The sequence below is a fragment of the Phocoena sinus genome, chromosome 6 (genome assembly GCF_008692025.1).
Source record: "Phocoena sinus isolate mPhoSin1 chromosome 6, mPhoSin1.pri, whole genome shotgun sequence".
In the NCBI taxonomy this organism is placed as follows: domain Eukaryota; kingdom Metazoa; phylum Chordata; class Mammalia; order Artiodactyla; family Phocoenidae; genus Phocoena; species Phocoena sinus.
This window is the reverse complement of record NC_045768.1, coordinates 45,170,391-45,197,546: the sequence shown is the minus strand read 5'-3', so window position 1 is coordinate 45,197,546 and position 27,156 is coordinate 45,170,391. Positions and strand designations below refer to the sequence as shown.

Below are 27,156 nucleotides of genomic sequence, written 5' to 3'. Positions count from 1 at the left end.
TTGAGCCTCCCTTCACTACAAAAGCACAATCACTCAGCAAATGCTTTTGGAGGTAATTCAATTAACTTTGCTACTATGACTTCTTTTGGTTAAATAAATTATCTGAGAAGTTTTATAGATACCTTAAAGAAATTATCCTGAGATATGATACTGCAGTTTGGAAGGCGTTTCTGCAAATTCTTAGCCAGTGTTGTCTTCCCACCATTTGTCACACTGAACAACAACAAAAAAAGAAAACAAAGTAAGAAAATACCAAGAAGGAAGATGCATTAAAAGAACATAAAACATTTTAAATTGATCTTAGGAAAAGGATATTTAAAACAGTATGTAATATCTAAGAAAAAAATATTTCTTTCATAGATAGGACTTTGTTGGCAAAAATCATAGGCTCAAGCAGGTCTGATGCAACAAATGATAAGAAATAAGCTGGAAAGGATGGAGCAGAAAGGTAACTAATATTGGGCAAGTGAACTGCGTAATACTAAGACTTAATTACAGCTATTGCATTGGAAGCAAAAGAATTTTTTGTCTATGCTGAAACATTCACAAGGTTCACATGCCACACAGAGAATATGAGTAGCACACTTTAGTGCAAGTATATAAAACTGCACGTGGTCACTGTGATTTTGTTTCAATGCACAGTGAAGAAAAATGGAGGAGTGGCTTATTACAAGCCCACCTATCATGACTTTTCACCTCCTTTGGAATGCCTCCTTTTCCCCAATCTCTCTCCACTTTGGCGCTGGTTGGGAGGTCCATTGTAGCTTATCACATCCTGTCAGTTACTTGTCCCCTCTGGCTGGACTGTGACATCAAGGAGAATGGCGACCCTGACCAACACCTCTGTGTATGTATCCAGTTTTCCAGTACCCAGAACCACGCATTGTCGGGGGGGGGGGAAGCACTTCTCCACTCAGTCACTCAGAGAGTTTTTTTTTTAAAACCTGGGCCTTATGTACTTCCAAAGAGTCTATGGACAGATTCAGGATCTTTGTGAACTTGAAAGATATTATATCTTTATTTTCAATAAATTCTAACAGAATTTTGGCATTTCCTTTAATTAAAATATAAGTCACAAGCAACAGTATTATTAATAGTACCTGTGGCTTTTTCACCAACAGAAATCACAGACGGGTATTTTCATATCATGTTGCACTTGGGGCAGACATCTTGAAGTATCATTGACACTCTATTACTTGAAATTTACAGCAGCTTTTAGACTCACCACAGGACACAGTTATTTAGTGAGTTAACAAAGAAGCATGTGTATCATAATGCCACAAATTTTCTTTTAAAAATATTTTTATAACTATATTATCATAACTGGTTTCCTCTGTATTTCTGTATTTTATTTTGTGCATTTAAAACCACTACTCGGAGAAAGCAAGACTTCATCATACCACCAAATGTCTACAGCACAAAAAACTTCTGACTGCACATGAATTGTGCTTATTCCGAGGTAAGATGAATTGTGGTATGTTTATAATCTAGAAAGGGGAAAGGAACTAATACTTATTCATCAAAATTGTTTATTGGATATAATTCAATTATTAGCCAAATATCTTACACCTACAAAGTATTAACAGAAGAAACTTGATTCACACTTTTTTTGTTTTTTCTGTTTAACCTTAGATCACACAATTGGGCAGGATATGGGCAATCTCCTTAAAAATGGAAAAGTGGGTGGGTATTACCCTATGCATTGAGAAAATACTGTTATGGGAAATTTTTTCCCCCTTTACTGATAATGTCTGTAATCCATGTTGAATGCCCATAGTTCGATTATTGAATTTTGGTTTAAAATACAGAGTAAACAGGGATAACTTTATTACAGTATGAGCAACCTGGCTAGAAAATGTATCATTTTCTAGACTCACCTCTTTAGTTAAGATCATGCAATTGAACCAACAGTAATTAGATCCCTTCTCACTGACTTAGAGCCAATGAGAAATAAGCACCCCATTTTTGTAGACCTGGTAGAGATGGACCAGCTAGAAGGCAGTCCAGGTCAGAAAGATGAGGGAGGGGGAAAAGTAAAAGCTGTATTCTCATAAAACTTGCTCAAGGTAACAACTAGCAAGTAATGGAGATGAGATACAAAGTCCAACTCTAACACCCATGGAGTTTGCATTTTTTAACATTAAGGAAGGAGCTTTGTGAGAATGATGAAAGTTGTAAAATCTTTCCCCAGAAAAATGAACATCTTCACACATGCATTAAGTTTTCAGGAGGTTCATGGATGCCACTTGAATCCTCTAGAACCTTTACTATTCCTTGCAGTCTCAATTGAATATTTAGTTCATAGGGCAGCAAGTGGTAAGTACATGAGAGAGAGACAGCACAGTGAGTTTGGAGGAAGGAAGGCAGGAACTGCAGCTGAGTCTGGCAGGGGCTTTGCAGAAGCAGCAGCACTAAAATGAAATCCTGGCACTCGCTGAGGAAGAGACAGTGAAGAGAGGCTTTCTTAGGAAGTTATGCATAGAACCAAATGCACGTGGCACGAAAGCATGACACAGGTTTCTAGACAGAGGGCATTATACTGGAATATTGAGATGAGGAGAATTTATTCACACACGTGCAGAATAGAAGTCGGATTGGATTCTGTAGTGGACCTGGTAGTGGCCTCCCCAGGTTCCACCCCAGTTTCCAAGGTCTGGTTGGGATTGACCCCGCTCTCAACTCCAGAGCAAGGGCCCCAATGGCCTAAACCAATCGAGGCAATCCCCTCGCTTTTGCCACAGTAACTGTGGCTATGTGACCCAGGTGGTCCTGTCAAAGACCCTTGACCTAAGGGAAGCAAAGCACTTTTTTCCCCCTAGTGACAGGCTAAGGAGAAGCATGAGGTCCCAGGAGCTGCTAGTAGTCCCTTGCGACCAAAAAATGCAGCCAACTTTAGGATGAATGCAAAAGGAGGAAGACACAGAGAAGAGGCAGAGAGAAACGGAGTCTTTGGTGACACCACTAAGCTCCTGTATCAAATCTTTCCTGTACCCTGCCTATCTGCCCACCCCGAAGCTAATCCATTTTATTATTTTTGGATGGTCCTCATATATCAGGAAATTTAGACTGCATTTTAAATAACTGGGAACCACCGAATATTGTTCACCAGGTGAGAGAAAATTTAAAAATTCTGTATGAAGATGAAACTGGCAGAGGTATGCAGGGAAGATTAAGAGGAGGAGACTGGAATTAGGGAATGAGGGCTTGAATTAGGATGGTGGCAGTGAGTGTGGAAAGGAAAGGAGGGATGAGAAGCAACGCAGAGAAAAACTGAACTTGGTTCTGATTAGATGGGAGCAAGTCAAGGCAGAGTTCTGGCATTTAATTCATTCAATGTTACTTCTAATTGATTAATTAGAAGTAATTAATCTAATTAATTAGATTAATTGTAGTTATGTAATGCAATAATACATTGATCTCCCCCAAATTATAAACCTTTAATTTCAATAGTCTTAAATATTTTATTAACGAGACTACAAATAATGTGAAAGGACTCAGAAGAAAGACGAACATAATACACTAGCAAAACAAAAAAACAAATAATGTCCTTTTAAGTTGCTGTTGTCTTATTTGATTGCCCACTTCTTGGTACCATGGGTAAGGTGACCATAAAATTTAGGACACTTCTGAGACCGAGAGGGGTGAATGATTAATAATCATGCCAGGGAAATAAGGACTACCTCAAGATGAAAAGTATGGGGAAAAGGGGTAGAGGTGAGGTGATTCCTTATTCCACATGTCCAAAGCTGGGCATAACTGGCAAGAAATGATAGATTTTCTCCTATGTCACACTGGAGGAGCAGCCATATGGAGAACGATAAATCACCCTGAACCAACGTAGCATCAGATCAGGCCTTGCCTCTGGTGTCAGCTTTAGAAAACAAACAGTAAAGCAGGTAAACTTTGTGTACCGACTCCCCTGTTTCTGTTTATAGGAAACTCTCCCATCTCCTGTTGGCATTTACATAGCCAATGCTCCACTGTTTTAAATTCAAGCGTACTGTTCTCTTTTCTGGGACTCAGGAATCCTTTTCACTGCTTCTCCTTCCCCCACCACATCCACATGGAAACATCCTTTGGACATCCTGAGTATCTCAATCAGCTGTTTGTAGCAAAATTACTCACCCACCGATTCCAATGACAAATGTTTTCATAATTAGCTTTGAAAATCACGTCTTCCTAAAATTAAAAAAAAAAAAAAATCGAAAGCACATCACTTAGGTGTCTAAAGAGATAAGAGTCCTAACTCACAAGGGCCAGCTGAGGGGAAAAGATGTCAGTGATCTTTGGGTTACCCCCCTAGGATTACCCACATTCTGTGGGAAAGTTTCACACTATACTGGCTTCTCTCTGCCACAGTCTCCTGCTACGTGCCAACAGCTGGAAGCGCTCAGGGCCTGTAAGCAAGTCAAGTGAACTAAAGGGGCCCCCACGGCCAAGCATACATCCTTGAGGGTCTGTTTTCAAGGGCATGGAAGAGTTGCTGAGCCACAAGGCACACTACAGAGTTTCATGCTCCCCTCAGGCAGGTGGCCTGTCACCTGCATGACTCAGTCACCCAGGGATGACCCATTACCCCCAAGGCAGAGAAGTGGCAGAGATGGCCTCTCTCTCCTTCTGAAATGAGGAGACCGTCACTGCTGGCCAGAGGCAAGAGGAAGTGATTTCCCTTTAAGTATGCTATTTCCTCACCCTAGGGCCAGGGTAGACAAACTTTCAAAAATGAGCCAGTTAGTAAATCTTTGAGGCTTTACGGGCCAAGAGACAAAATCAAGATTATTACGTAGGTACTTATATAATAAGAGAGAAAACATTTCCACAAACTTTCTGATGGAGGTCAAAACATAATAATAATTGAGTACACTTTTTTTTCCCCCGTAATTCACGTCTACAAATGAAAATAGAATTCCTTTTCTATTGGGATAACATTTCCCTTATTGGATATCAGAGTGAGTGTCTCCTATTACAAAAGGGACTGCAGGTGTTCAGGCAGAAGGCCAGGTTTTATTTTTTTAATTTTTTTATTGAAAAAATTTTCTTTTAATATTTATTTATTTATTATTTGGTTGCACCAGGTCTTAGTTGTGGAATGCGGGCTCCTTAGTTGCGGCATGCATGTGAGATCTAGTTCCCTGACCAGGGAATGAACTCAGGCCCACTGCATTGGCAGCGCAGTCTTTTTTTTTTTTTTTTTTAACATCTTTATTGGAATATAATTGCTTTATGATGGTGTGTTAGTTTCTGCTTTATAATAAAGTGAATCAGCTTTACATATACATATATCTCCATATATCCTCCCTCTTCCATCTCCCTCCCACCCTCCCTATCCCACCCCTCTAGGTGGTCACAAAGCACCAAGCTGACCTCCCTGTGCTATGCAGCTGCTTCCCACTACCTATTTTACATTTGGTAGTGTATATATGTCCATGACACTCTCTCACTTCATCCCAGCTTACCCTTCCCCCTCCCCGTGTCCTCAAGTTCATTCTCTACGTCTGCATCTTTATTCCTGTCCTGCCCACAGCTTCTTCAGAACCATTTTTTTTTTTAAGATTCCATTTATATGTGTTAGCATACGGTATTTGTTTTTCTCTCTCTGACTTACTTCACTCTGTATGACAGAATCTAGGTCCGCCTACTTCACTACAAATAACTTAATTTCGTTTCTTTTTATGGCTGAGTAATATTCCATTGTATATATGTGTCACATCTTCTTTATCCATTCATCTGTCAATGGACACTTAGATTGCTTCCATGTCCTGGCTATTGTAAATAGAGCTGCAATGAACATTGGGGTCCATGTGTCTTTGGGAATTATGGTTTTCTCAGGGTATATGCCCAGTGGTGGGATTGCTGGGTCGTATGGTATAGTTCTATTTTTAGTTTTTAAGGAACCTCCATACTGTGGCTGTGTCAATTTACATTCCCACCAACAGTGCAGGAGGATTCCCTTTTCTCCACACTCTCTCCAGCATTTATTGTTTGTAGATTTTATTTATTTATTTTTTGGCTGTGTTGGGTCTTTGATGCTGCACATGGGCGTTCTCTAGTTGCGACTAAGGGGGCTACTCTTTGTTGTGGTGTGCAGGCTTCTCTTGTTGCAGAGTACAGGCTCTAGGCGCGCGGGCTCAGTAGTTCTGGCACATGGCCTTAGTTGCAGCATATGGGATCTTCCCGGAGGAGGGCTCGAACCCATGTCCCCTGCGTTGGCAGGTGGATTCTAGCAGTTGGATTCTTAACCACTGCACCACCAGAGAAGCCCCTGTTTGTAGATTTTTTGATGATGGCCATTCTGACTGGTGTGAGGTGATATCTCGTTGTAGTTTTGATTTGCATTTCTATAATGATTAGTGATGCTGAGCATCCTTTCATGTGTTTGTTGGCATTCTGTGTATCTTCTTTGGAGAAATGTCTGTTTAGGTCTTCTGCCCACTTTTGGATTGGGTTGTATGTTTATTTGATAATGAGCTGCATGAGCTGCTTGTAAATGTTGGAGATTAATCCTTTGTCAGTTGCTTCATTTGCAAATATTTTCTCCCATTCTGAGAGTTGTCTTTTCATCTTGTTTAGTTTCCTTTGCTGTGCAAAAGCTTTTAAGTTTCATTACGTCCCATTTGTTTATTTTAGTTTTTATTTCCATTTCTCTAGCGGGTGGGTCAAAAAGGATCTTGCTGTGATTTATATCATAGAGGGCTCTGCCTATGTTTTCCTCTAAGAGTTTTATAGTATCTGGCCTTACATTTAGGTCTTTAATCCATTTTGAGTTTATTTTTGTGTATGGTGTTAGGGAGCATTCTAGCTTCATTTTTTTTTACATGTAGCTGTCCAGTTTTCCCAGCACCACTTACTGAAGAGGGTATCTTTTTCCATTGTATATTCTTGCCTCCTTTATCAAAGACAAGGTGACTATATGTGCGTGGGTTTAGCTCTGGGCTTTCTATCCTGTTCCATTGATCTATATTTCTGTTTTTGTGCCAGTACCATACTGTCTTGATTACTGTAGCTCTGTAGTATAGTCCGAGGTCTGGGAGTCTGATTCCTCCAGCTCCATTTTTCTTTCTCAAGATTGCTTTGGCTTTTTGGGGTCTTTTGTGTTTCTATACAAAATGTGAAATTTTTTGTTCTAGTTCTGTGAAAAATGCCAGTGGTAGTTTGATAGGGATTCCACTGAACCAGCAGATTGCTGTGGGTAGTATAGTCATTTTCACAATATTGATTCTTCCAATCCAAGAATATGGTATATCTCCCCATCTGCTTGTATCATCTTTAATTACTTTCATCAGTGTCTTATTGTTTTCTGTATACAGGTCTTTTGTCTCCTTAGATAGGTTTATTCCTAGGTATTTTGTTCTTTTTGTTGCAATGGTAAATGGGAGTGTTTCCTTAATTTCTCTTTCAGATTTTTCATCATTACTATATAGGAATACAAGAGATTTCTGCGCAGGGCTTCCCTGGTGGCACAGTGGTTGAGAGTCCACCTGCTGATGCAGGGGACACGGGTTCATGCCCCGGTCCGGGAAGATCCCATATGCCGCGAAGCGGATAGGCCCGTGAGCCATGGCCGCTAGGCCTGTGTGTCCGGAGCTTGTGCTCTGCAACGGTAGAGGCCACATCACTGAGAGGCCTGCATACCACAAAAAAAAAAAAAAAAGAGATTGCTGTGCAATAATTTTGTATCCTGCTACTTTACCAGATTCGTTGATTAGCTCTAGTAGTTTTCCGGTAGCATCTTTAGGATTCTCTCTGTATAGTATCATGTCATCTGCAAACAGTGACAGCTTTACTTCTTTTCTGATTCGGATTCCTTTGATTTCTTTTTCTTCTCTGATTGCTGTGGCTAAAACTTCCAAAATTATGTTGAATAATAGTGGTGAGAGTAGGCAACCTTGTCTTGCTCTTGATCTTAGGGGAAATGGTTTCAGTTTTTCACCACTGAGGATGATGTTGGCTGTGGGTTTGTCATATATGGCTTTTAATATGTTGAAGTAAGTTCCCTCTATGCCTACTTTTTAGAGGGTTTTTATCATAAATGGGTGTTGAATTTTGTCAAAAGCTTTTTCTGCACCTATTGAGATGATCATATGGTTTTTATTCTTCAGTTTGTTAATATGGTTTATCACATTGACTGATTTGCATATACTGAAGAATCCTTGCATTCCTGGGATAGACCCCACTTGATCATGGTGTATGATCCTTTTCATGTGCTGTTGGATTCTGTTTGCTAGTATTTTGTTGAGGATTTTGGGATCTATGTTCATCAGTGATATTGGCCTGTAGTTTTCTTTCTTTGTGACATCTTTGTCTGGTGTTGGTATCAGGGTGATGGTGGCCTCGTAGAATGAGTTTGGCAGTGATCCTCCTTCTGGGATATTTTGGAAGAGTTTGAGAAGGATAGGTGTTGGCTCTTCTCTAAATGTTTGATAGAATCTGCCTGTGAAGCCATCTGGTCCTGGGCTTTTGTTTGCTGGAAGATTTTTAATCACAGTCTCAATTTCAGTGCTTGTGATTGGTCTGTTTATATTTTCTATTTCTTCCTGGTTCACTGTTGGAAGGTTGTGCTTTTCTAAGAATTTGTCCATTTCTTACAGGTTGTCCATTTTATTGGCATAGAGTTGCTTGTCTAATCTCTCATGATCTTTTGTATTTCTGCAGTGTCAGTTGCTACTTCTCCTTTTTCATTTCTAATTCTATTGATTTGAGTCTTCTCCCTTTTCTTCTTGATGAGTCTGGCTAATGGTTTATCAGTTTTGCTTATCATCTCAAAGAATCATCTTTTAGTTTTATTGATCTTTGCTATTTTTTCCTTCATTTCTTTTTCATTTATTTCTGATCTGATCTTTATGATTCCTTTCCTTCTGCTAATTTTGGGGTTTTTTGTTCTTCTTTCTCTAACTGCTTTAGGTGTAAGGTTATGTTGTTTATTTGAGATGTTCCTTGCTTGTTGAGGTAGGGTTGTATTGCTCTAAACTTCCCTCTTAGAAGTGCTTTTGCTGTATCCCATAGGTTTTGGGTCATCGTGTTTTCATTGTCAGTTGTTTCTAGGTATTTTTTGATTTCCTCTTTGATTTCTTCAGTGATCTCTTGGTTATTTACTAGTGTATTGTTTAGCCTCCATGTGTTTGTATTTTTTACAGATTTTTTCCTGTAATTGCTATCTAGTCTCATAGCGCTGTGGTTGATAAGATTTGAATTTTCTTAAATTTACCAAGGCTTGATTTGTGACCCAAGATATGATCTATCCTGGAGAATGGTCCATCAGCACTTGAGAAGAAAGTGTATTCTGTTGTTTTTGGATTGAATGTCCTATAAATATCAATTAAGTGCATGTTGTTTAACGTATCATTTAAAGTTTGTGTTTCCTTATTGATTTTCAGTTTGGATGATCTGTCCATTGGTGAAAGTGGGGTGTTAAAGTCCCCTACTATGATTGTGTTACTGTCGATTTCCCCTTTTATGGCTGTTAGCATTTGCCTTATGTATTGAGGTGCTCCTATGTTGGGTGCATAAATATTTACAATTGTTATACCTTCTTCCTGGGTTGATCCCTTGACCATTATGTAGTCTCCTTCTTTGTCACTTGCAATAGTCTTTATTTTAAAGTCTGTTTTGTCTGATATGAGAATTGCTACTCCAGCTTTCTTTTGATTTCCATTTGCATGGAGTATCTTTTTCCATCCCCTCACTTTCAGTCTGTATGTGTCCCTAGGTCTGAAGTGGGTCTCTTGTAGACAGCATATATGCAGTTCTTGTTTTTGTATCCATTCAGCCAGTCTATGTCTTTTGGTTGGAGCATTTAATCCATTTACATTTAAGGTAGTTATTGATATGTATGTTCCTATTACCATTTTCTTAATTGTTTTGGGTTTGTTATTGTAGGTCTTTTCCTTCTCTTGTGTTTCGTACCTTAAGAAGTTCCTTTAGCATTTGTTGTAAAGCTGGCTTGGTGGTGCTGAATTCTCTTAGCTTATGCTTGTCTGTAAAGGTTTTAATTTCTCCGTCAAATCTGAATGAGATCATTGCTGGGTAGAGTAATTTTCGTTGTAGTTTCTTCCCTTTCATCACTTTAAATATGTCTGTCACTCCCTTCTGGCCTGCAGAGTTTCTGCTGAAAGATCAGCTGTTAATCTTAAGGGGATTCCCTTGTATGTTATTTGTTTTTCCCTTGCTGCTTTTAATATTTTTGCTTTGTATTTAATTTTTGATAATTTGATTAATATGTGTCTTGGCATGTTTCTCCTTGGATTTATCCTGTATGGGACTCTCTGTGCTTCCTGGACTTGATTGACTGCTTCTTTTCCCATATTAGGGAAGTTTTCAACTATAATCGCTTCAAATATTTTCTCAGTCCCTTTCTTTTTCTCTTCGTCTTCTGGGACCCCTATAATTTGAATGTTGGTGCATTTAATGTTGTCCCAGAGGTCTTTGAGACTGTCCTCAATTCTTTTCATTCTTTTTTCTTTATTCTGCTCTGTGGTAGTTATTTCCACTGTTTTATCTTCCAGGTCGCTTATCTGTTCTTCTGCCCCAGTTATTCTGCTATTGATTCCTTCTAGAGAATTTTAAATTTCATTTATTGTTTTGTTCATCATTGTTTGCTCTGTAGTTCTTCTAGGTCCCTGTTAAACGTTTCTTGTATTTTCTCCATTCTATTTCCAAGATTATAGATCATCTTTACTATCATTACTCTGAATTCTTTTTCAGGTAGACTGCCTATTTCCTGTTCATTTGTTTTGTCCTGTGGGTTTTTACCCTGCTCCTTCATCTGCTGTGTGTTTCTCTGTCTTCTCATTTTGCGTAACTTACTGTGTTTGGGGTCTCTTTTTTGCAAGCTGCAGGTTCATAGTTCCTGTTGTTTTTGGTGTCTGCCCCCAGTGGCTAAAGTTGGTTCAGTGGGTTGTGTAGGCTTCCTGGTGGAGGGGACTAGTGCCTGTGTTCTGGTGGATGAGGCTGGATCTTGTCTTTCTGGTGGGCAGTACTGCATCTGGTGGTGTGTTTTAGGGTGTCTGTGACTTTATTATGATTTTAGGCAGCCCCTCTTCTAATGGGTGGGGTGGTGTTCCTGTCTTGCTCGTTGTTTGGCTTAGGGTGTCCAGCACTCTAGCTTGCTGGTCGTTGAGTGGGGCTGGGTCTTAGCATTGAGATGGAGATGTCTAGGAGAGTTTTCGGTGTTTGATATTATGTGGAGCTGAGAGGTGTCTGGTGGACCAGTGTCCTGAACTTGGCTCTCCTACCTCAGAGGCAGAGGCCTGACACCCAGCTGGAGCACCACGACCCTGTCAGCCACACGCTCAGAAGAAAAGGGAGAAAAAAAGATAGAAAGAAAAATATAAATAAAATAAAGTTATTAAAATAAAAAAATAATTATTAAAAATAAAAAAATTAAAAAGTAATTAAAGAAAGAAAGAAAGAAGAGAGCAACCAAACCAAACAACAAATCGACCAATGATAACAAGTGCTAAAAAGTATACTCAAACAAACAAACAAAAAACGGACAGACAGAACCCTAGGACAAATGGTAAAAGCAAAGCTATACAGACAAAATCACACAAAGAAGCATACATATACACACTCACAAAAAGGGAAAAAGGAAAAAAATATATATCTATATATATTTAAAAAAAGGAGGAAGAGAGCAACCAAATCAATAAACAAATCTACCAACGATAATAAACTCTAAATACTAAACTAAGATAAACATAAAACCAGAAACAAATTAGATGCAGAAAGGAAACCCCAAGTCTACCATTGCTCCCAAAGTCTACCGCCTCAATTTTGGGATGATTCGTTGTCTATTCAGGTATTCCAGTGATGCAGGGTATATCAAGTTAATGTGGAGATTTAATCCACTGCTCCTGAGGCTGCTGGGAGAAATTTCCCTTTCTCTTCTTTGTTTGCACAGCTCCTGGGGTCCAGCTTTGGATTTGGCCCTGCCTCTGCATGTAGGTCACCTGAGAGTGCCTGTTCTTGGCTCAGACAGGATGGGGTTAAAGTAGCAGCTGATTAGGGGGCTCTGGCTCACTCAGGCCGGGGAGTGGGAGGAGTACAGATGCGGGGCGAGCCTGCCGCGGCAGAGGCCAGTGTGACGTTGCAACAGCCTGAGGCGCACCATGTGTTCTCCCGGGGAAGTTGTCCCTGGATCACAGGACCCTGGTGGTGGTAGGCTGCACAGGCTCCCGGGAGGGGAGGTGTGGATAGTGACCTGTGCTTGCACACAGGCTTCTTGGTGGCGGCAGCAGCAGCCTTAGCATCTCATACCCGTCTCTGGGGTCCGCGCTGATGCTCATAGCCGTGGCTCACACCCGTCTCTGGAGCTTGTTTAGGCGGTGCTCTGAATTCCCTCTCCTTGCGCACCCTGAAACAGTCATCTCTTGCCTCTTCAGCAGCTGCAGACGTTTTCCCGGACTCCCTCCCGGCTAGCTGTGGTGCATTAGCTCCCTTCAGGCTGTGTTCACGCAGCCAATCCCAGTCCTCTCCCTGGGGTCTGACCTCCGAAGCCTGAGCCTCAGCTCCCAGCCCCAACCTGCCCTGGCGGGGGAGGAGACAAGCCTCTCAGGCTGGTGAGTGCCAGTCGGCACCGATCCTCTGTGCGGGAGTCTCTCCGCTTTGCCCTCTGCACCCCTGCTGCTGCGCTCTCCTCCATGGCTCCAAAGCTTCCCCCCACCCCACCCCCCCCATCTCCACCAGTGAAGGGGCTTCCTAGTGTGTGGAAACCTTTCCTCCTTCACAGCTCCCTTGCACTCGTGCAGGTCCCATCTCTATTCTTTTGTCTCTGTTTTTTCTTTTGCCCTACCCAGGTATGTGGGAAGTTTCTTGCCTTTTGGGAAGTCTGAGGTCTTCTGCCAGCATTCAGTAGGTGATCTATAGGAGCTGTTCCACATGTAGATGTATTTTTGATGTAACTGTGGGGAGCATGGTGGTCTCCATGTCTCAATCCTCCGCCATCTTGAAGGTCTCCGGGTACGGAGTCTTAATCACTGTGCCACCAGGGAAGTCCCTAGGGGGCCAGGTTTTAGCTGCAGCCCATTGCTTATTGAACCCTGGTATGAGGGGTGGAGGACAACTTCATGCATGGCCCCCTAAGGCTCCCCAAAGCAGTCCTGTGGATATTCCAAGGACCACTGTAATCTCTTTAAGTGAAAAGATGAAGCTCAGCTGCAGGGAACCTTAGCATAGTGGTTCTAGAAGGTTGCCTCTGACTGATGCTGCTCTTTATTCCTGACTCCTCTGGTGGGATGACCAGGAACCTAAGCTGTGCCACCTGGGGTGTGTGGTGGCTGAGCTGGAGGCTCTCAGCTACCCTCCCAGTTCCTATCCTGTGTCCCCTGTGGGGAGGTAGTAGGGAAGAGCGTGGTGGAGAGAGGGCTGTTGTTCCTTGGCCTGTCCTCAGTTTTTTCAGAACACAGTTGGCCCTCCATGTCTGAGGGTTCCACATTCGCAGATCCAACCAACAGTGGTTTGAAAGTGTTTAGGGGAAAAAATTTAAGGAAGTTCCAAGAAGCCAAACTTGAATTTGCTGCACCAGCAACTATTTACATAGTATTTTCATTGTATTTACAACTATTTCGATAGCATTTACATTGTGTTAGGGATTACCTGTAATCTAGAAATGATTCAAAGTATGTGGGAGGACATGCATAGGTTATATGCAAATACTTTGCCATTTTATATAAAGAACTTGGGTACCTGCAGATTCTGGTATTCCTGGGTTGGGGGGTGTTGTCCAGTCACCACCACCCCCCCTATTAAGGAACAGCTGTATTCCAAATTGAGTGCAATTTAGTAAGGTTTGGTTCCACTTTCATTTACTAGATTACATGAGACAAGAATGTGATTGTGACAGAAATAAAATAACATATCAAGTTGGACATCTGAGTTTCACCAGGAGCTGCACTGTTGAATATTTATCTCCATCCACATTGCCACAGTATATCAAGGGAACAATTACATATAATGAGTATTGTAAAATAAATTTTTACATTGTAATTTTTCTGCTTTTGAATTATGTTTTACCTTATTATTACCTTTAATATGTCAGTGTAAGGCTGCCAACTATCCTTTTTTGGGAAAGGAAAGGTTGCCCTTTTACAAGCAAGATGGTAGCTTGCTTACATTTTTTGGTGCTAAATGTCCTTTCTCCTATGAAATTATGCTGGCTAGGTAGTAGTAGATTGATGTCCTCACTTGGCAAAATAAGAAAAAAAATTCATGAAAGTTTGTTATTCCTTGCTTCCACGTCACCTATTTTTGGATAATTCATCAGAGCATAAATTCTCAAGCCTGGAGAAATACAGCCTTAGGTATCACACAGTCTACCCCTTCATTTTGCAGAAGTTGAAACTGGCCCAGACAATGGAGTGACTTGTTCAAGATCACACAGACAGTAAATGGAAAACTAGAGAGAGTTCCCTGGTGGTCCAGTGGTTAGGACCTAGCGCTTTCACTGCTGGGGCCAGGGTTCGATCTCTGGCCAGCGAACTAAGATCCTACAAGCTGTGAGGTGTGGCCAAAAAACAAAACTAGAAACAAAACTAAACCAAGTGAGTTAACTTCTTTCCATCTTTCTAAGCTGCTAAAAAGCACTTTATTACCAAGAGCAAAGGAAGGATGTTGCACAGGTGCTGGCTTAATTGTGAGGCTCTCATGTATAATAGATGTTATTTTTATTGATGTATTATTGATGGGGTATTTTCTGTATCCACTGAATGGCAAGGACTACTAGTCTCCTGTGCTTCTTGCCACATCTATGCGTACACGTGAGGAAGTTGTACTGATTACATAGCATGTAAATAACAAGGAAGTGTGGCTGAAGCACTTGAAATAGGCTTGAGGCGGTTATTTGGGTGGAAAATCCAACAATTCAGAAACTAACAGTAAGGGAGTCAAGAATCTTCTTATGAAATCTCCTGGGCTCGGGAGAGAACTCCCACAGTCAAATGCCAGTTTTTACCAAAATAGGAACCCTCACTTCTATATTAGTTAGCAGTTTTAGCCTTTCCAAGACAGTGTTTGGGTAAATATTGGGCACAGTCCATTAGCAATGAACAGGTGACACTGTGGTGGGAGGTTAGGGAATTGAGAGAAGCAGAAGCAAGACCTATGGCTGGGCTGAGTGGCTGGGGTGTGGGATGGGTATAGCAATCCCAGAAGCCATGTATTTCAAAACCAGTGTTGGATGCACAGGGCAGCTTCAGGTGAACTCCAAGTTCAGCCCTGGCACTGTCCATCGCCACACCATGTTCTATTATTTCACTGCCTGTTGTCCCGTTTAAGAACTATTTTAAAATCACATTTAAAAAGCTTTCACTCGAGAGGTGCCAGGCTCCAAAAATACATAGAAGTAGACTTCAATGAATGAAACACAATCTCCATCCCCTACAAACTGTAAATCACTAGATGTCTCCAGAGAGACAACCATTTGGACTTTCTAACCTCATCAATCCAGGGCAGCCAATTACTAGGAGTACATACCACTGCCACTCTTGTGGGATATTTATGTACAGTTGACCTGTGAACAACTCAGGGGTTGGATATGTCAACCTCCTCACAATCAAAAATCCACGTATAACTTTACTCAGCCCCCTGTATCCACCATTCTGCATTCTCAGATTAAAACAACCTTGGATTGTGTAGTACTGCAGTATGAATTTAGTGAAAGAAATCCGAGTATAAATAAACACATGCAGTTAAAACTTGTGTTGTTTAAGGGTCAACTGTACTTTATTCTCCCAGTAAGTGCGAGGCTTTCCTCAACAGCAGAGTGAATTTGCTTAGGAGGAGGAGAACAGATGAAGATGGCAAACAGCAAATCCAAAATGAGTACTTTTAATTTTTTTATACTTTTTTTAACCCTAAGTAAAATATGTTGTTGAGTCCTTTTTTCATAACTGGTATGTGTTTACTATATTTAAATTATTTCACTACTAAATACGGTACATTTTGGATTCTAAAAGAGTGAAATGTTTCAGGACTTCTCACTCATTTATTTAGTTCAATATTTTGATTATCTTCTATGTGACAGGGTAGTCTTTTTCTACTATTTTTTAAACTTTGCTCCTTTTTGGTAAATGCCAAGGCTGGCGTGTTTGAATACACAACCCTTGCCCAGTTCTCTTGGAATCACTCTGTCACTAACCCCTAGTAGAAACTTCAGAGCTTCATTTTACATAGACTCTCACGTAAAGTTTTTCTTTTCAATTTTTCTTCCCCCAAACATACAAGCGATTTATCATATTGCCTGTGCTATTTTGAATTTACACACGGTGCATTTATTGTCTGCTCCAGCCCTTACCTCTCAGTGGAAATTCAGTTGGCTAGGTCTGGGGTCGGCAAACTTGCTCTGCAAAGTGCTAGATGGTAAATGATTTTGGCTTTGCGGGCAGCTGCTCAACTCTGCTGTTAGGAAGTGAAAGTGGCCGCAGACAATACATAAGCAAATGACAGTGGCTCTGTTCTAATAAAACTTTATGGACACTGAAATTTGAATTTCATATAATTTTCACGTGCCACAAAATCTGCTTCTTTTGATTTCTTTTAAGCCATTAAAATAAACTTGAAAAACATTCTTAGGCTGTACAATAACAGGCAGCAGGAGGGCCGCAGTTAGTCAACCTCAACGCTAGAGGAGTCAAGCTGTCTCCTCTGGCAGGGATCAACACCTGACCCTGACCTCAGTGACTTCTCCCAACCACCTATCCGGTCTCTAGAAGGCAGACTCCCGTTTTCAGGATTATAAGGGGGCGTGAGGGCACTACACCATCACTAGTGCACGTCCTCCTTGGCAGGCCACTTATCAGCCCATTTAGGGTGGTAGGAGTCCCAAAAGGGCTTGCAAGACACAACGGGGCTCGGGCTCCAGCGCAGTAACACTCTGGAAACACCTCCAGGCCCCACGGAGTCTGCGCGGCGGGGCGTCAGGCAGGTACTCACCGGGCGCCAGTTCGAGTGGTCCCAAGCAAAGCGGTACAGGCGATTGCCAAGCGCGCCTGTCACTAACCCGCCGCAACCCCCGAAGCTCGTTAACCGAGAGGCCCACGGCCCCTTCTCCCGTGCCCCTCCCGGGTGAGAGGCGGCGCAGGGCAGAGGCGGCCAACTTAGGGCTCTGCCCAACCCTGAGCGGACGCAGCGCCCGGCTCCGGCCGGCGTTGGATGGGGCGGGACTCCGGCGAGCGTGGTTGCGCGCGCGCGCTCCTGCCCAGTCCAGCCCTTTCCCGTCCGGGGCGCGCGCGGCCAGGCCGGCCCCGGCGCGAGCCTGCGGCACCCCCGTTCGGCTCCCGCTGGTTCGGCCGCCGCGCGCGCCGCCGTGCGCGCCGCCGTGCGCGCCGCCCGCGCTACTGCAGCGGCGAAGCTGGCAGCCGGGGAGCCAATTAGCGCTCCGCGAGGCAGCGGCTACTTCCTCGTCTGCCCGGCTGCGCGCTCTGGACAGCTCTGTCGGCCGCGGGGCGGGGCGGGGCGGGGCACTTCGCCGAGCTGCTCTGCCTGCCTCTGCTCGTCCGGCTTCCCAGGGTGGACGCAGGTTCTTGAAGGCGCACCACTGCAAACCAGACATAAAGAAACTCTGAGGCGCCCGGAGTGCCGGCTGGAGGGGCATTCGGTTGGCTTTTCGTGCGTGGTCTTTAGAATCAGCCGCTCCAGGAAGAGAGATGTCGAAGCCGCCACCCAAACCGGTCAAACCAGGTAAGGAAGGTACTCGCTGGGTCCCCTGGCCGCCGCCGTGCCCTGCGCTCCCTCTGCCACTTGGCAGGGCAGATCAGGCACGTACCCGGCCCCGAGCCTCGCTTTCGATGCCACCCACCAGGGTGGGAGTTGTTAGCGTTGCTGTGTTCGCTGCAGGGGACGGATCGTTTTGGATAGCAAGAAGATTTTCGAGGAATTTTTAAAATTTGATTTTTAAAGAGGAGTCACCCTCGGCTTTGCAGCATTGTCATTCGCTGCAACTTTCCAGTCGACGTGATGGCTACGTCCCATTGAGATTTCCTGGAAGACAGGGCCATTGATCTCCCTTAGGAAAAAAAATTAAATAAATGTCTTGAAATGGTTTTTTAGCCACTTCCTCTTTTTTTTTTTTTTTTTTTCAGTGTGTGTCGCTGTCAAGTTTGAGCTCTTGACCGGCCAAAGCGAACGGGAAGTGCGCTGCTGGTAGGGTGGGGTGGGTGAATGAGTGTCCGCAAATTGACCTCGAGATCTTGGGAAAAGCTTTTAGAAAGCTGCACTCGAGCTCCTGACTAGAAGAATCTAGGCTGCGGCAGAGTAATCTCAGCTATTACTATTCGGAAGTGTCACTTTATCATGCAGTACAAGTCGTTTGCCTGCGCTCCCTCAGTGAATTAGGCGAGTTAAACTGGAGAGGGTGAGCTTACTAAGTTCCTCAAGCAGCTTTCTTGGCCGATAGTCCTTGTTCATTTTTTATTCGATCCTTGGAATATTTTCTGGGACATGGAGAAAGGAGAATTTAAAAGCGACTGAGGTATTTCAGTTCAACACTGTAATAAACTCTTTCGTGCATTCATTGAGTAGGTAGTTACTGAAAACGTGGGAAATGGAAGAGAAGTGGATCTGAACTTTTTTCTTCCAATCTCATGCAACTTCATTCAGTATAGCACAGGCTGAAATTTATCCATTTACATCAAATTTCGAAGTAACCTTGATTAGGAAGGAATAATTTCAGTGATTAATTTTTTTCTTGATTTTTCTAAACTTTAGTCAAGCACTTCAACTTTCATGGTTATCCAGTTTTCTTCCTTTACCATCATACAGTGGTAGTTTCAAATCATTTTATTTGCAAATTATGTACATACTCACATATATGACATAGTCATTCACTGAGAACTTAAATTTTGCTGGGCTGGGTGTGACTTTGTTGGCACTTTGGCTCCGCTGTGAGCAATGGTGGAGAAAGGCTGGAAGTGGGCTCTATGCTTCTTTAGATATGGAGTCTGATGAGGAATTTGCATTTTAAGTCTGTTTGTAGGACGCAGCAGCCTTCTAAACTCAGGTGTAAATCAGGACCTCAAGTAACCAACAAAGAAGAGTTGTTCTTTGATAGCTAAACAGAATACTTTATTTCAAAGAAGGTCCTGAAAAGCCGTTCATGAGGTTTTTCATCTCTAGACGTTAAGTGATGTCTGTGCTGTAGCAGGAGGGACATCAACGTGATGTGTATGTGTGTGTTTGCCGAGGTGTGGCTTAGGGGTCACACGATCATGGCCGTGAAAGCCCGGAATACTAACCAATAAGGCCACCGAGGAACTCCCTCACAAAGACTTTTTAAAAAGAGACTTTATTCTGAGTCTTGAGGTAAAGATGGGCCAAAAGATGTTGAATGAGATTTGGACTAGAATCCTCTCATTCTAAGCACGTTTGATAACCTTCCTCTGTAGTTGGAAGCCTGATGTCTGACCTTGACCAATTCTTGTAAATGGCTTATTGATTTTGGTGGTGGAAGTAAAGTGACATAAATATTTCGCTTGTCTTGGGAAAATAAATTAGTGGGACTTTGAAGAAGCATATGTCAGTGTTTTGGGTTCTTTCATATTTACAGTAAAAACATCATAAAACTTCAAAGATGTCACACATATGTTGCTTATATAACACCTTTGAGAGGGAAAAGGTTTTCACCTAAAATGATCTGGAGTTTTGTATAATTTTTTCTTCTCTGAATAAATGAATTAGTTAAAGGTGAGATACGGAGTTGGCTCGAGGTGTGCTCATGAATAATTCTCCTTCATAAACTTGATGCTCTGTTAATACTTGATGGCAGAATAAAGTGTGAGAAACATCTTGAAAACTCCAGAATGACGATGATGATTATAATAGTAATAGTTAACATTTATTTGGCCCTGAGTGTCAGGCACTGTGCCAAGTACTTTGTATGCTCTGTCTCATTTAATTGTTCTAATTTCCCTGAGGTGGATCCTAATATCCCCATTTTATGGATGAAATAGGACTTAGTGAGGTTAAATAAACTTTGTAAGGTCTCAAAGCTAGGAAGTTGTTGGTTTGGCCTGGGAATGGAACAAAAGCCTTAACTGGAGTCTATGCATTTTGGGCAGAGAAACCTGTGAGGGTTCTATTAGGTTGGACCGGGTTTACTTGGGCAGCCACCTTTATTAACTTATGCAGTTGTATTATTTGCATTTGCTTTGTATAGCTCCCCTCTTTAATTGGATCTGTATTAGACTATTTGACACTTAAAATTGTTTTTTAATTTTATATTGGAGCATAGTTGATTAACAATATTTGACACTTTTTGAGAGTAGAATAGTCTCTTGTTTCTTTGTAACTGCACAGCAACTAAACTTTGTATGTGTGGCAGTTACATAAAAAGTCTTGATACATAATAAAGTCTTTGTCTAGAAGAAAGCAGGGGAGACTGTGATTGGGCATATCTTGTAGCTTCACATTAAATAGCAAAGGCTGGAGGCAGTGTCCATCAACACGACTTCTGGAAGTAGTGGGGTCCCCTCCCTCTTGTGTTTTCAGTGTTCCCATGGTTTGACTTCAATGGGACTAAGTGATGAGCTTTTCTGACATGCCTCTGTAAGGGAGAAAAAAACTTTTCCTCTACGCACTTAGGTTTGATATCTAGTTACTGTGAATTAACTGAATTAAAGTAACAAAAAACCAGATTAACAGGAGGAAAAGGCATACAAGTTGAATTGATGTTTTTAATTTTATGTGTATAAGGGCTATACAGAAAAGAAGGGAAAATCCAAAGAAGTGGTTAGACTTGGACATTTATATACCACTTTAACAAAGGGCAACACATTGTAGAGAAGGGACTAAAAGGAAAGAGGCGTTGAACTTCTGGGGGAGTAAATTGTGGGAAGATAGAGATATGGGGAAACTAATGGAAAATAAGTTATTTTAGTAAGGTTTGCTTATGCAGACTCATCTCTGTGCCATCTCTATCCCTGGTGATAAGGGTTCTTCTCCTCTGTCTTTAATGGGGGACCTACAGGAGGAGGATACCTTCATGGGGAATTTATGCCTTGCTTTCAGGCAGATGGGGGAGGGCTCAGAGTCCTTCCTGTGTCTGCCTTTTCTCAATTGCCTTCAACTCAAAATAATCCTTATGCCAAAGTGGCATACTTTGGGTTGACATTTTCTGATCCCCTTCACCTCATACTTCACGTCCAATGAAGACCATCGCCAAATTTGTCCTCACTTGCTTAATGGCCAGGGGAAGCAAAATACATGGGGGTGAGGAGAGGAAGAGAGAGAGGGGGCAGACACACCCTTTTAGTGGGCTGATGTGAACTATTCAGTCAAAATTCTCTATTGACTTGTCATTCATATTTCAATAAAGCTGGGGAAAAAAGATTCTCTATCAGATAAATTAAGGGACTTTGGGAAAAGAGTTTCAGACACCAGTATGGAAAGAGATTTCTGATTCTTACTGCATGGTACTCTATTGTATTTATTTAACCAGACCCGTATTAAAATGTGCTTCGATTGTTTCCACTCTTTTGTTATAGCAAATAGTGTTACAACAACCTTGTTGCTTACCTGTGTGAGTATATCCACAGGACAAAGTCCTGGCAGTGGGATTGTTGTGTCAGAGGGTATGTGCGTTGCCATATTCACAGACATTTCCAAAATGCTCTCCAAAGAGGTTGTACTAATATACTTTCCTACCAAAAATGTGTGAGCACGCCTTACACAGAAAAATTACAACGCATGTGATAGGAGATATTATCAAAGTGTGGTCAGAGGTCTAGGAAGTACAAGGCAAGGAGCTTGAGGAAGCCGAAAAGGTGTCACAGAAGAGGGGAAAATTAAGCAGGGTCTTGAATGCTGAGTAAGAATTTGGTAGGCAGAAAAGAGGGAAAAGTCGTTTCACGTGGACAGAAATGAAATAACTTGGCATGACGTCCTGCCCGCGTTTGATTGACTGCGTAGGAGCTGAGCTTCGCTCACAGAAGCCAGGGGGATTTGGTGTGGAACTGTGAACCAGAGAAATTTGTTCTGAATTAAAGAGAAAGCCGTTTGCCTAGCGTAGCAGGTTGTGGAAAACAGTATCGCTCCACACAGAAAGCAAGCATTTGAACGTCCACATGTGAGCCATCTACTCATGTGCTTATCTGTTTGTTAGAGTGTTAACAAGAGCTGTGGGTGGTAGTTTGCAGAAATGAGTTAAAGAGGGCCACAGCTTCAACTCACTTACACAAGTCACTGGTGGGACTGCTGAGGTCACCTCCTTTTTATTAGTTCTTGCCAGTTGTTTCCCACTCACTGTTTGAGTATCTGTAGAATTTTTAGAAAGTTACAAGGCAAATCCCTCAATTTACTCTCAGGGTAAGAGTTAGGAGAGAGTTTTGTATTTGTGCATTTTGATTAGCATGTTCAACTTGTTAGCATTCCTTAGAATTTGATAAATTACCTTGGTTTTATATTCTTGGAACGAAAGAATGTACTCATTCTTTTCTTTTTTTTGTACCCCCCTGTGGACATGAATTTATTAGAGGAGCTAGGTCAGAGTGGGTACAAGTTGCAGGTTGAGAGGAAGGGGCAGGGGGCATGGGCAGCCCTGCCAGCCTGAAGCCAAGAAGACAGGAGGCCGGAGGGGACACAACCAGTAGAGCACTGAGTCAGCAGGCGAGCAGACAGGCTGTTCTTCACCCTCCAAGTGTCAGGGCCGACGGCAGAGCAGCAGCTTCGAGAGGGTGTGGAGAATGTAGGTGCCTGGCTCCAGTTGCGGCTAGGTGGGCAAGACAGTGAGGAAGCCCCCCACCCCAGGGGTCTTCAGCCACCGAGAGACTAGCTTGGGAGGGAGGGCAGTGCCACTCAGGGTTTTGGGAAGGGCACTTGGGTAAGACGGGCAAAAGGTGGAGGTGATGGCTGTAGCAAGAGGGCAAGCCACAGAGGGGACAGTGGGATGGCGAGAGGTCGGGGGTCCCGGGGTTGGGGGGAGGGATCTGAGGGTTCCTTCCCAGTCTGGTGCTCCTGTTTCCCAGGAACCTAAAAGCAATTTAAATTCAAGTTCAGGAAGACCCTAGAGATGGATCTAGGGTCTCTAGACCAAGTTGATTCTCTTGCTGGAGGGTCTGCCTCCAGCCTCTTACAATGATCTGAAAGCAGCCCTAGAGAGTCTTTCTGGCATCCCTTCACTCCAGGGATTTTGGTAGGTTCTGAGAAACTCATGGGTTCTATTTCAGGATTCTCTCATCTGTGAGGAAAGGCTTGATTCAACTCACTTGTATGAGACAAGGAAATTACTTCCACCTGGAGGGTGTTCTGGAGTGGCTGTTATCTTCTTGGAATTTCTTGACCCAATCCATGCTTAGGGGGAGGACCCCTCCAAATTCCAGCTCTCTGAGCATAGATGAGGGCAGCTAGAGGCTGAGAGGAGCTCCTCCAGGCTTTTGGCACAGTTGGCAGGTATCTCAAGACTCCAGATTTGGAAGATTCCAGACTCTCATATTTCCTTTCTCGGAAACCAGACTCTTAGGACTATCTCTAAAATGTTGCCTATCCATGTTTACAGGGTTTGGGGGCTGCTTTTTGGGCCCATTGTTTTGATGAGTCAGTGCAAGTTTGTTGACAGTAGCCCTGGGAGGACCTAAACTGGTTTTTCAGGCAAAGAAACTGGCTGGGAAACATAGCAACAGACACCATTCCCTCCAAAGTTCGTTTCTGAACGGTATACCAAACCAGAGATAGTTTTCAACGTTGTTTTTCTGTTGAGGAGTAAATCATTCTCTGTTATTCGTCTGTACTCAGGTTCTAAATCTAAGACACCCAAGCAGCTGCTAACCACAGCCTGGGCCTACGTTAAGCAGAGCCGTGAAGTGGGAGTCAACTGCTTAGGGTGACTGCCCACTTCCTCTTTCAGGGAGTCTGTCCCATCCATAGGGCTGCTTCTAGTTCTTGCCTAACACCTTGCCACTCTTGAGGGCCAATTCTATACCTAAATATTGGGTCTCTAAATGGTCCCTAGGACTTGACACTGGTTTAGTAGGAGCTCTGTTCTCCATGATGGGTTCCTGCCCATTTCCTGATTCGTGGTTGGTACTGGGTCTCCCTGATGTTTTGACATCTAGCCAGGCACTCTCTTATTAACTGGCCCTGGGATATCTGCTGCCCTGAACCCTTGTCATTAGCTTGCTTGGACACGTGCTCCATGTTGTACGGCCCTTTGGCTAACGCACCCGTGCCTTTCCAATATGCTGTGACCTTAAGATTGGCGTCCGTCTGTGTCTGCTCTTAGATGGATTTCCCCTGGGGCACCCATCCTTCAGACCTAACCTTTGGCACACCTGAGTGCCGTAGCCAGTTGTTGTTGGAGCTCTGATTTTGGTACCTCTGGGACCAGGGCCACATGCCCAGAGAGCCTTATAATATCCCGCTCAGGACCATTCTGGTTTTCGTTGCTGACATCACCTGGAACTTGGTTTCCTCTTGTCTTAGTTCCACGGGCCTCTGAGAATAAACTCACTGCTTCACATCTGATGAGTAAATTCACCTGCAGTATTAAACCAATCATTGATTTATCAAAATCCCCTTCCCCAATGTGCTTACCTTAAAAAATAAGCTATAAGTAAGATTCCTGAGACAGAAATTCGCTTTTCAAATGAACTAGTCTTTAGTAATAGGAATTTAAGCATAAAGATGGGCTAATTAGGGCAGATACTCTAGGACCAAGCTGTGATCTGGAGGAGAGGGATGCAGAATATAGTAATGGGAAATGGACATTAGTTTGGGGGTGAAGTTCTGGTCCCAGTTTTTTTTTTTATTAACTTGCTAGGTCACTTTGTTAAGCAGTCCCTAGACTACTCTGGGCCTCAGTTTTTCGTTTGATTCTAAATCTGATTCTGAATCTTTATTGCCTTAGACTGACTTTTCAGATAATTCCCCAAGTTTCTACATGATTTCATCCTGTGCTTTTTATAGAGGCCCTGGACATTTTCGGTAAGCCCTACCCATCTTCCTGCTACTATCAGTCTTCAGTGCCACGTGAGTGCAAACATGGAGGAATTAAATACTTTTTAAAGGCAGTCCATAAATCCAGATTTCTATGAGAGAGAGAGAAAAGAGAGAGAAGGATGGGAAGTGGGTTAGGGTGGGGACATAATGTATTCTTAATTAGGTCTGATCTGATTTCATTTAGGTCTCTGGCTACACAGGGCAGTGGAGTTTTGGGTTTTTTTTTTTTTTTGCAGCTGCCTAGAAGGCAACATTGGGATGGCTCTGCAGAAATGTGTCTGGGGTCTGCATGCGCGGATTCCAGTAAGACCCTCGCAAACTGTAGCCATCATGTGGACATTTGTGTTTGGAAAATGTATAACATTAATTATAACTCAATAATATCAGCTCCATAGATTTGAGATCTAAGAATATATCTTCGGCTAGTTTTGTTTTTTGCTTTTTTGGGCTGCGTTGGGTCTTCATTGCTGCGCACAGGCTTTGTCTAGTTGTGGTGAGGGGGGCCTACTCTTTGTTGTGGTGCGTGGGCTTCTTGTGGTGGCTTCTCGTTGCAGAGCACAGGCTCTAGGTGCGCGGGCTTCAGTAGTTGTGGCATGCAGGCTCAGTAGTTGTGGCTCACAGGCTCTAGAGGGCAGGCTCAGTAGTTGTGGCACATGGGCTTAGTTGCTCTGCGGCATGTGAGATCTTCCTGGACCAGGGCTTGAACCCATGTCCCCTGCATTGGCAGGCCGATTCTTAACCACTGCGCCACCAGGGAAGCCCTTTGGCTAGTTTTTAGAAATTAATTCTCTGTGTAAAATACTGTTCAGAATCCCCTTTTCTCCTCGTTTTTTTTTTTTCCTGTCTTTATTGGAGGTGATAATTTTAAGCCATGAATTCAAGTTCAGACCTCGCCGTATAGAAATTCTCACATTTCATTCCAGGAAGGAGGGTTTTCAGTGCTTCTCTCTAAAAGAGGATTGACAGTCTTTCTCTAAGAGAGTGGTTCTCAGCCGACCCATCACTCTGTCCGTTCTGTAGATCTGACACAAGAAACCAACTTTTTAAAGAAAAAAACATTTACATGCTTACAGGGCTTCTGATATAATGACAGTGTTAAGAACATAGAATTGTACTGACGGGAATAAGTTTTATTGCTATAACTTTAGAACTCACACACAAAAAATTTGTTTCATAGTTAAAAATTATTATAGTGCTCTTGAGTGTTAATTTTCCACTAAATACCTTTAAGACTGTAGGTAAAGAACTTCAATTTGTTAGGACAGATGACAAGAGAAGGCGGGGTGCTTCTGCATCTGGACGGTGGGTACTGAAGGAGGGCAAATTCCTAGTAATTATTATGAAAGCCTGCAATTTGGATGACTGTTGCATATTGGTGGAAAGCCATTGCCCTAGACAGCGTGGAGTTTTCCCTCTTCTGTCCCTGTGGGCAGAGAGGTTATTTGCACTGTCTACCCATCCACATTGTAAACAACAAATAGTTCTGCAAGGTCAAGGGAAAGGACCAGCAGTATTCCTAGAAGTTTAAGAACAAGTTCCAATGTCTCAATACTTTGCCTTCCCCCATGACCCTGTGTTAATAAAAAAGAGAAGTGATCTTCTGGGCATCCATTAATGAAAAAGAGTTAAGAAAAAGTCCAGAGCAATTTGCAGTCTCAGGAGTAGGTGTGAAAGGTGCCTTGGGCCTTCTAGTGGCTGAGGTTAGTCACTGAAAGTAAGTGTAGAACCCTCAGGAATGTTATCACAGCTCCTGCCCAAGGCCTTGAGTAGAAAGGAGATTTTCATAAGAATGGTCCTGTAATTATTACCCTATGTTAATTATAACCCCAGAAAACTAGACCTTTTTGTTTGTCTCTCTGTAGCCTTGTCCTTCTCTAGGGGAAATCCTAAGGACTCCCTTCTCTCTTCTCTGTTCCTCCTCCCAACAGCTGATCTGGTTTGGGAAAATACCTGAACATTTCTTGGGGTTAAGATTCTCCCCTGACCTTTTCCAGGAGTCACTTGGTCTCTTTGGGTCTTCCCAGACCTTCCAGCTGTAGCCCCTCCTTTCCATAGACAATCTTGACTTTCAGGACCAGGTGAGTTGGGCAGAGGAACTCATCACCTAGGGCATCCCCTTGCCAGGGCTGAGTCTTCAACAATGCCAGGTCTGGCCCTGGAATGGCCGATGGGCGTAGCTTCCACTAGAGGTGTCCTATCCAACGTTTCTGGGGCCACTGGGCAAGGCTCACCACT

The 27,156-nt window shown here is 42.9% G+C and overlaps 2 protein-coding genes across 4 annotated transcripts in view; one reads left to right on the top strand and one right to left on the bottom strand.

Moving 5' to 3' along the window:
• Positions 1–17,137, bottom strand: part of NMRK1 (nicotinamide riboside kinase 1) — a 44,014-nt gene extending 26,877 nt beyond the window's left edge. Inside the window, exons 1-4 of one of the 3 annotated variants that reach the window (XM_032636187.1) lie at positions 16,927–17,137; positions 16,289–16,392; positions 4,126–4,179; positions 123–213 (exon numbers count right to left, since the gene is read on the bottom strand). In XM_032636187.1, coding sequence (XP_032492078.1) covers positions 123–213; positions 4,126–4,154 — 120 coding nt within the window. In that variant the 5' untranslated portion in view covers positions 4,155–4,179; positions 16,289–16,392; positions 16,927–17,137. The remainder of the gene's footprint in view (positions 1–122; positions 214–4,125; positions 4,180–16,288; positions 16,393–16,926) is intronic. The other 2 variants (XR_004350508.1, XM_032636186.1) reach the window with 2 other exon arrangements.
• A 156-nt stretch (positions 17,138–17,293) lies between these two features.
• OSTF1 (osteoclast stimulating factor 1) overlaps positions 17,294–27,156 on the top strand; it is a 50,068-nt gene continuing 40,205 nt past the window's right edge. The window contains exon 1 of the mRNA XM_032636185.1: positions 17,294–17,673. Coding sequence (XP_032492076.1) covers positions 17,640–17,673 — 34 coding nt within the window. The 5' untranslated portion in view covers positions 17,294–17,639. The remainder of the gene's footprint in view (positions 17,674–27,156) is intronic.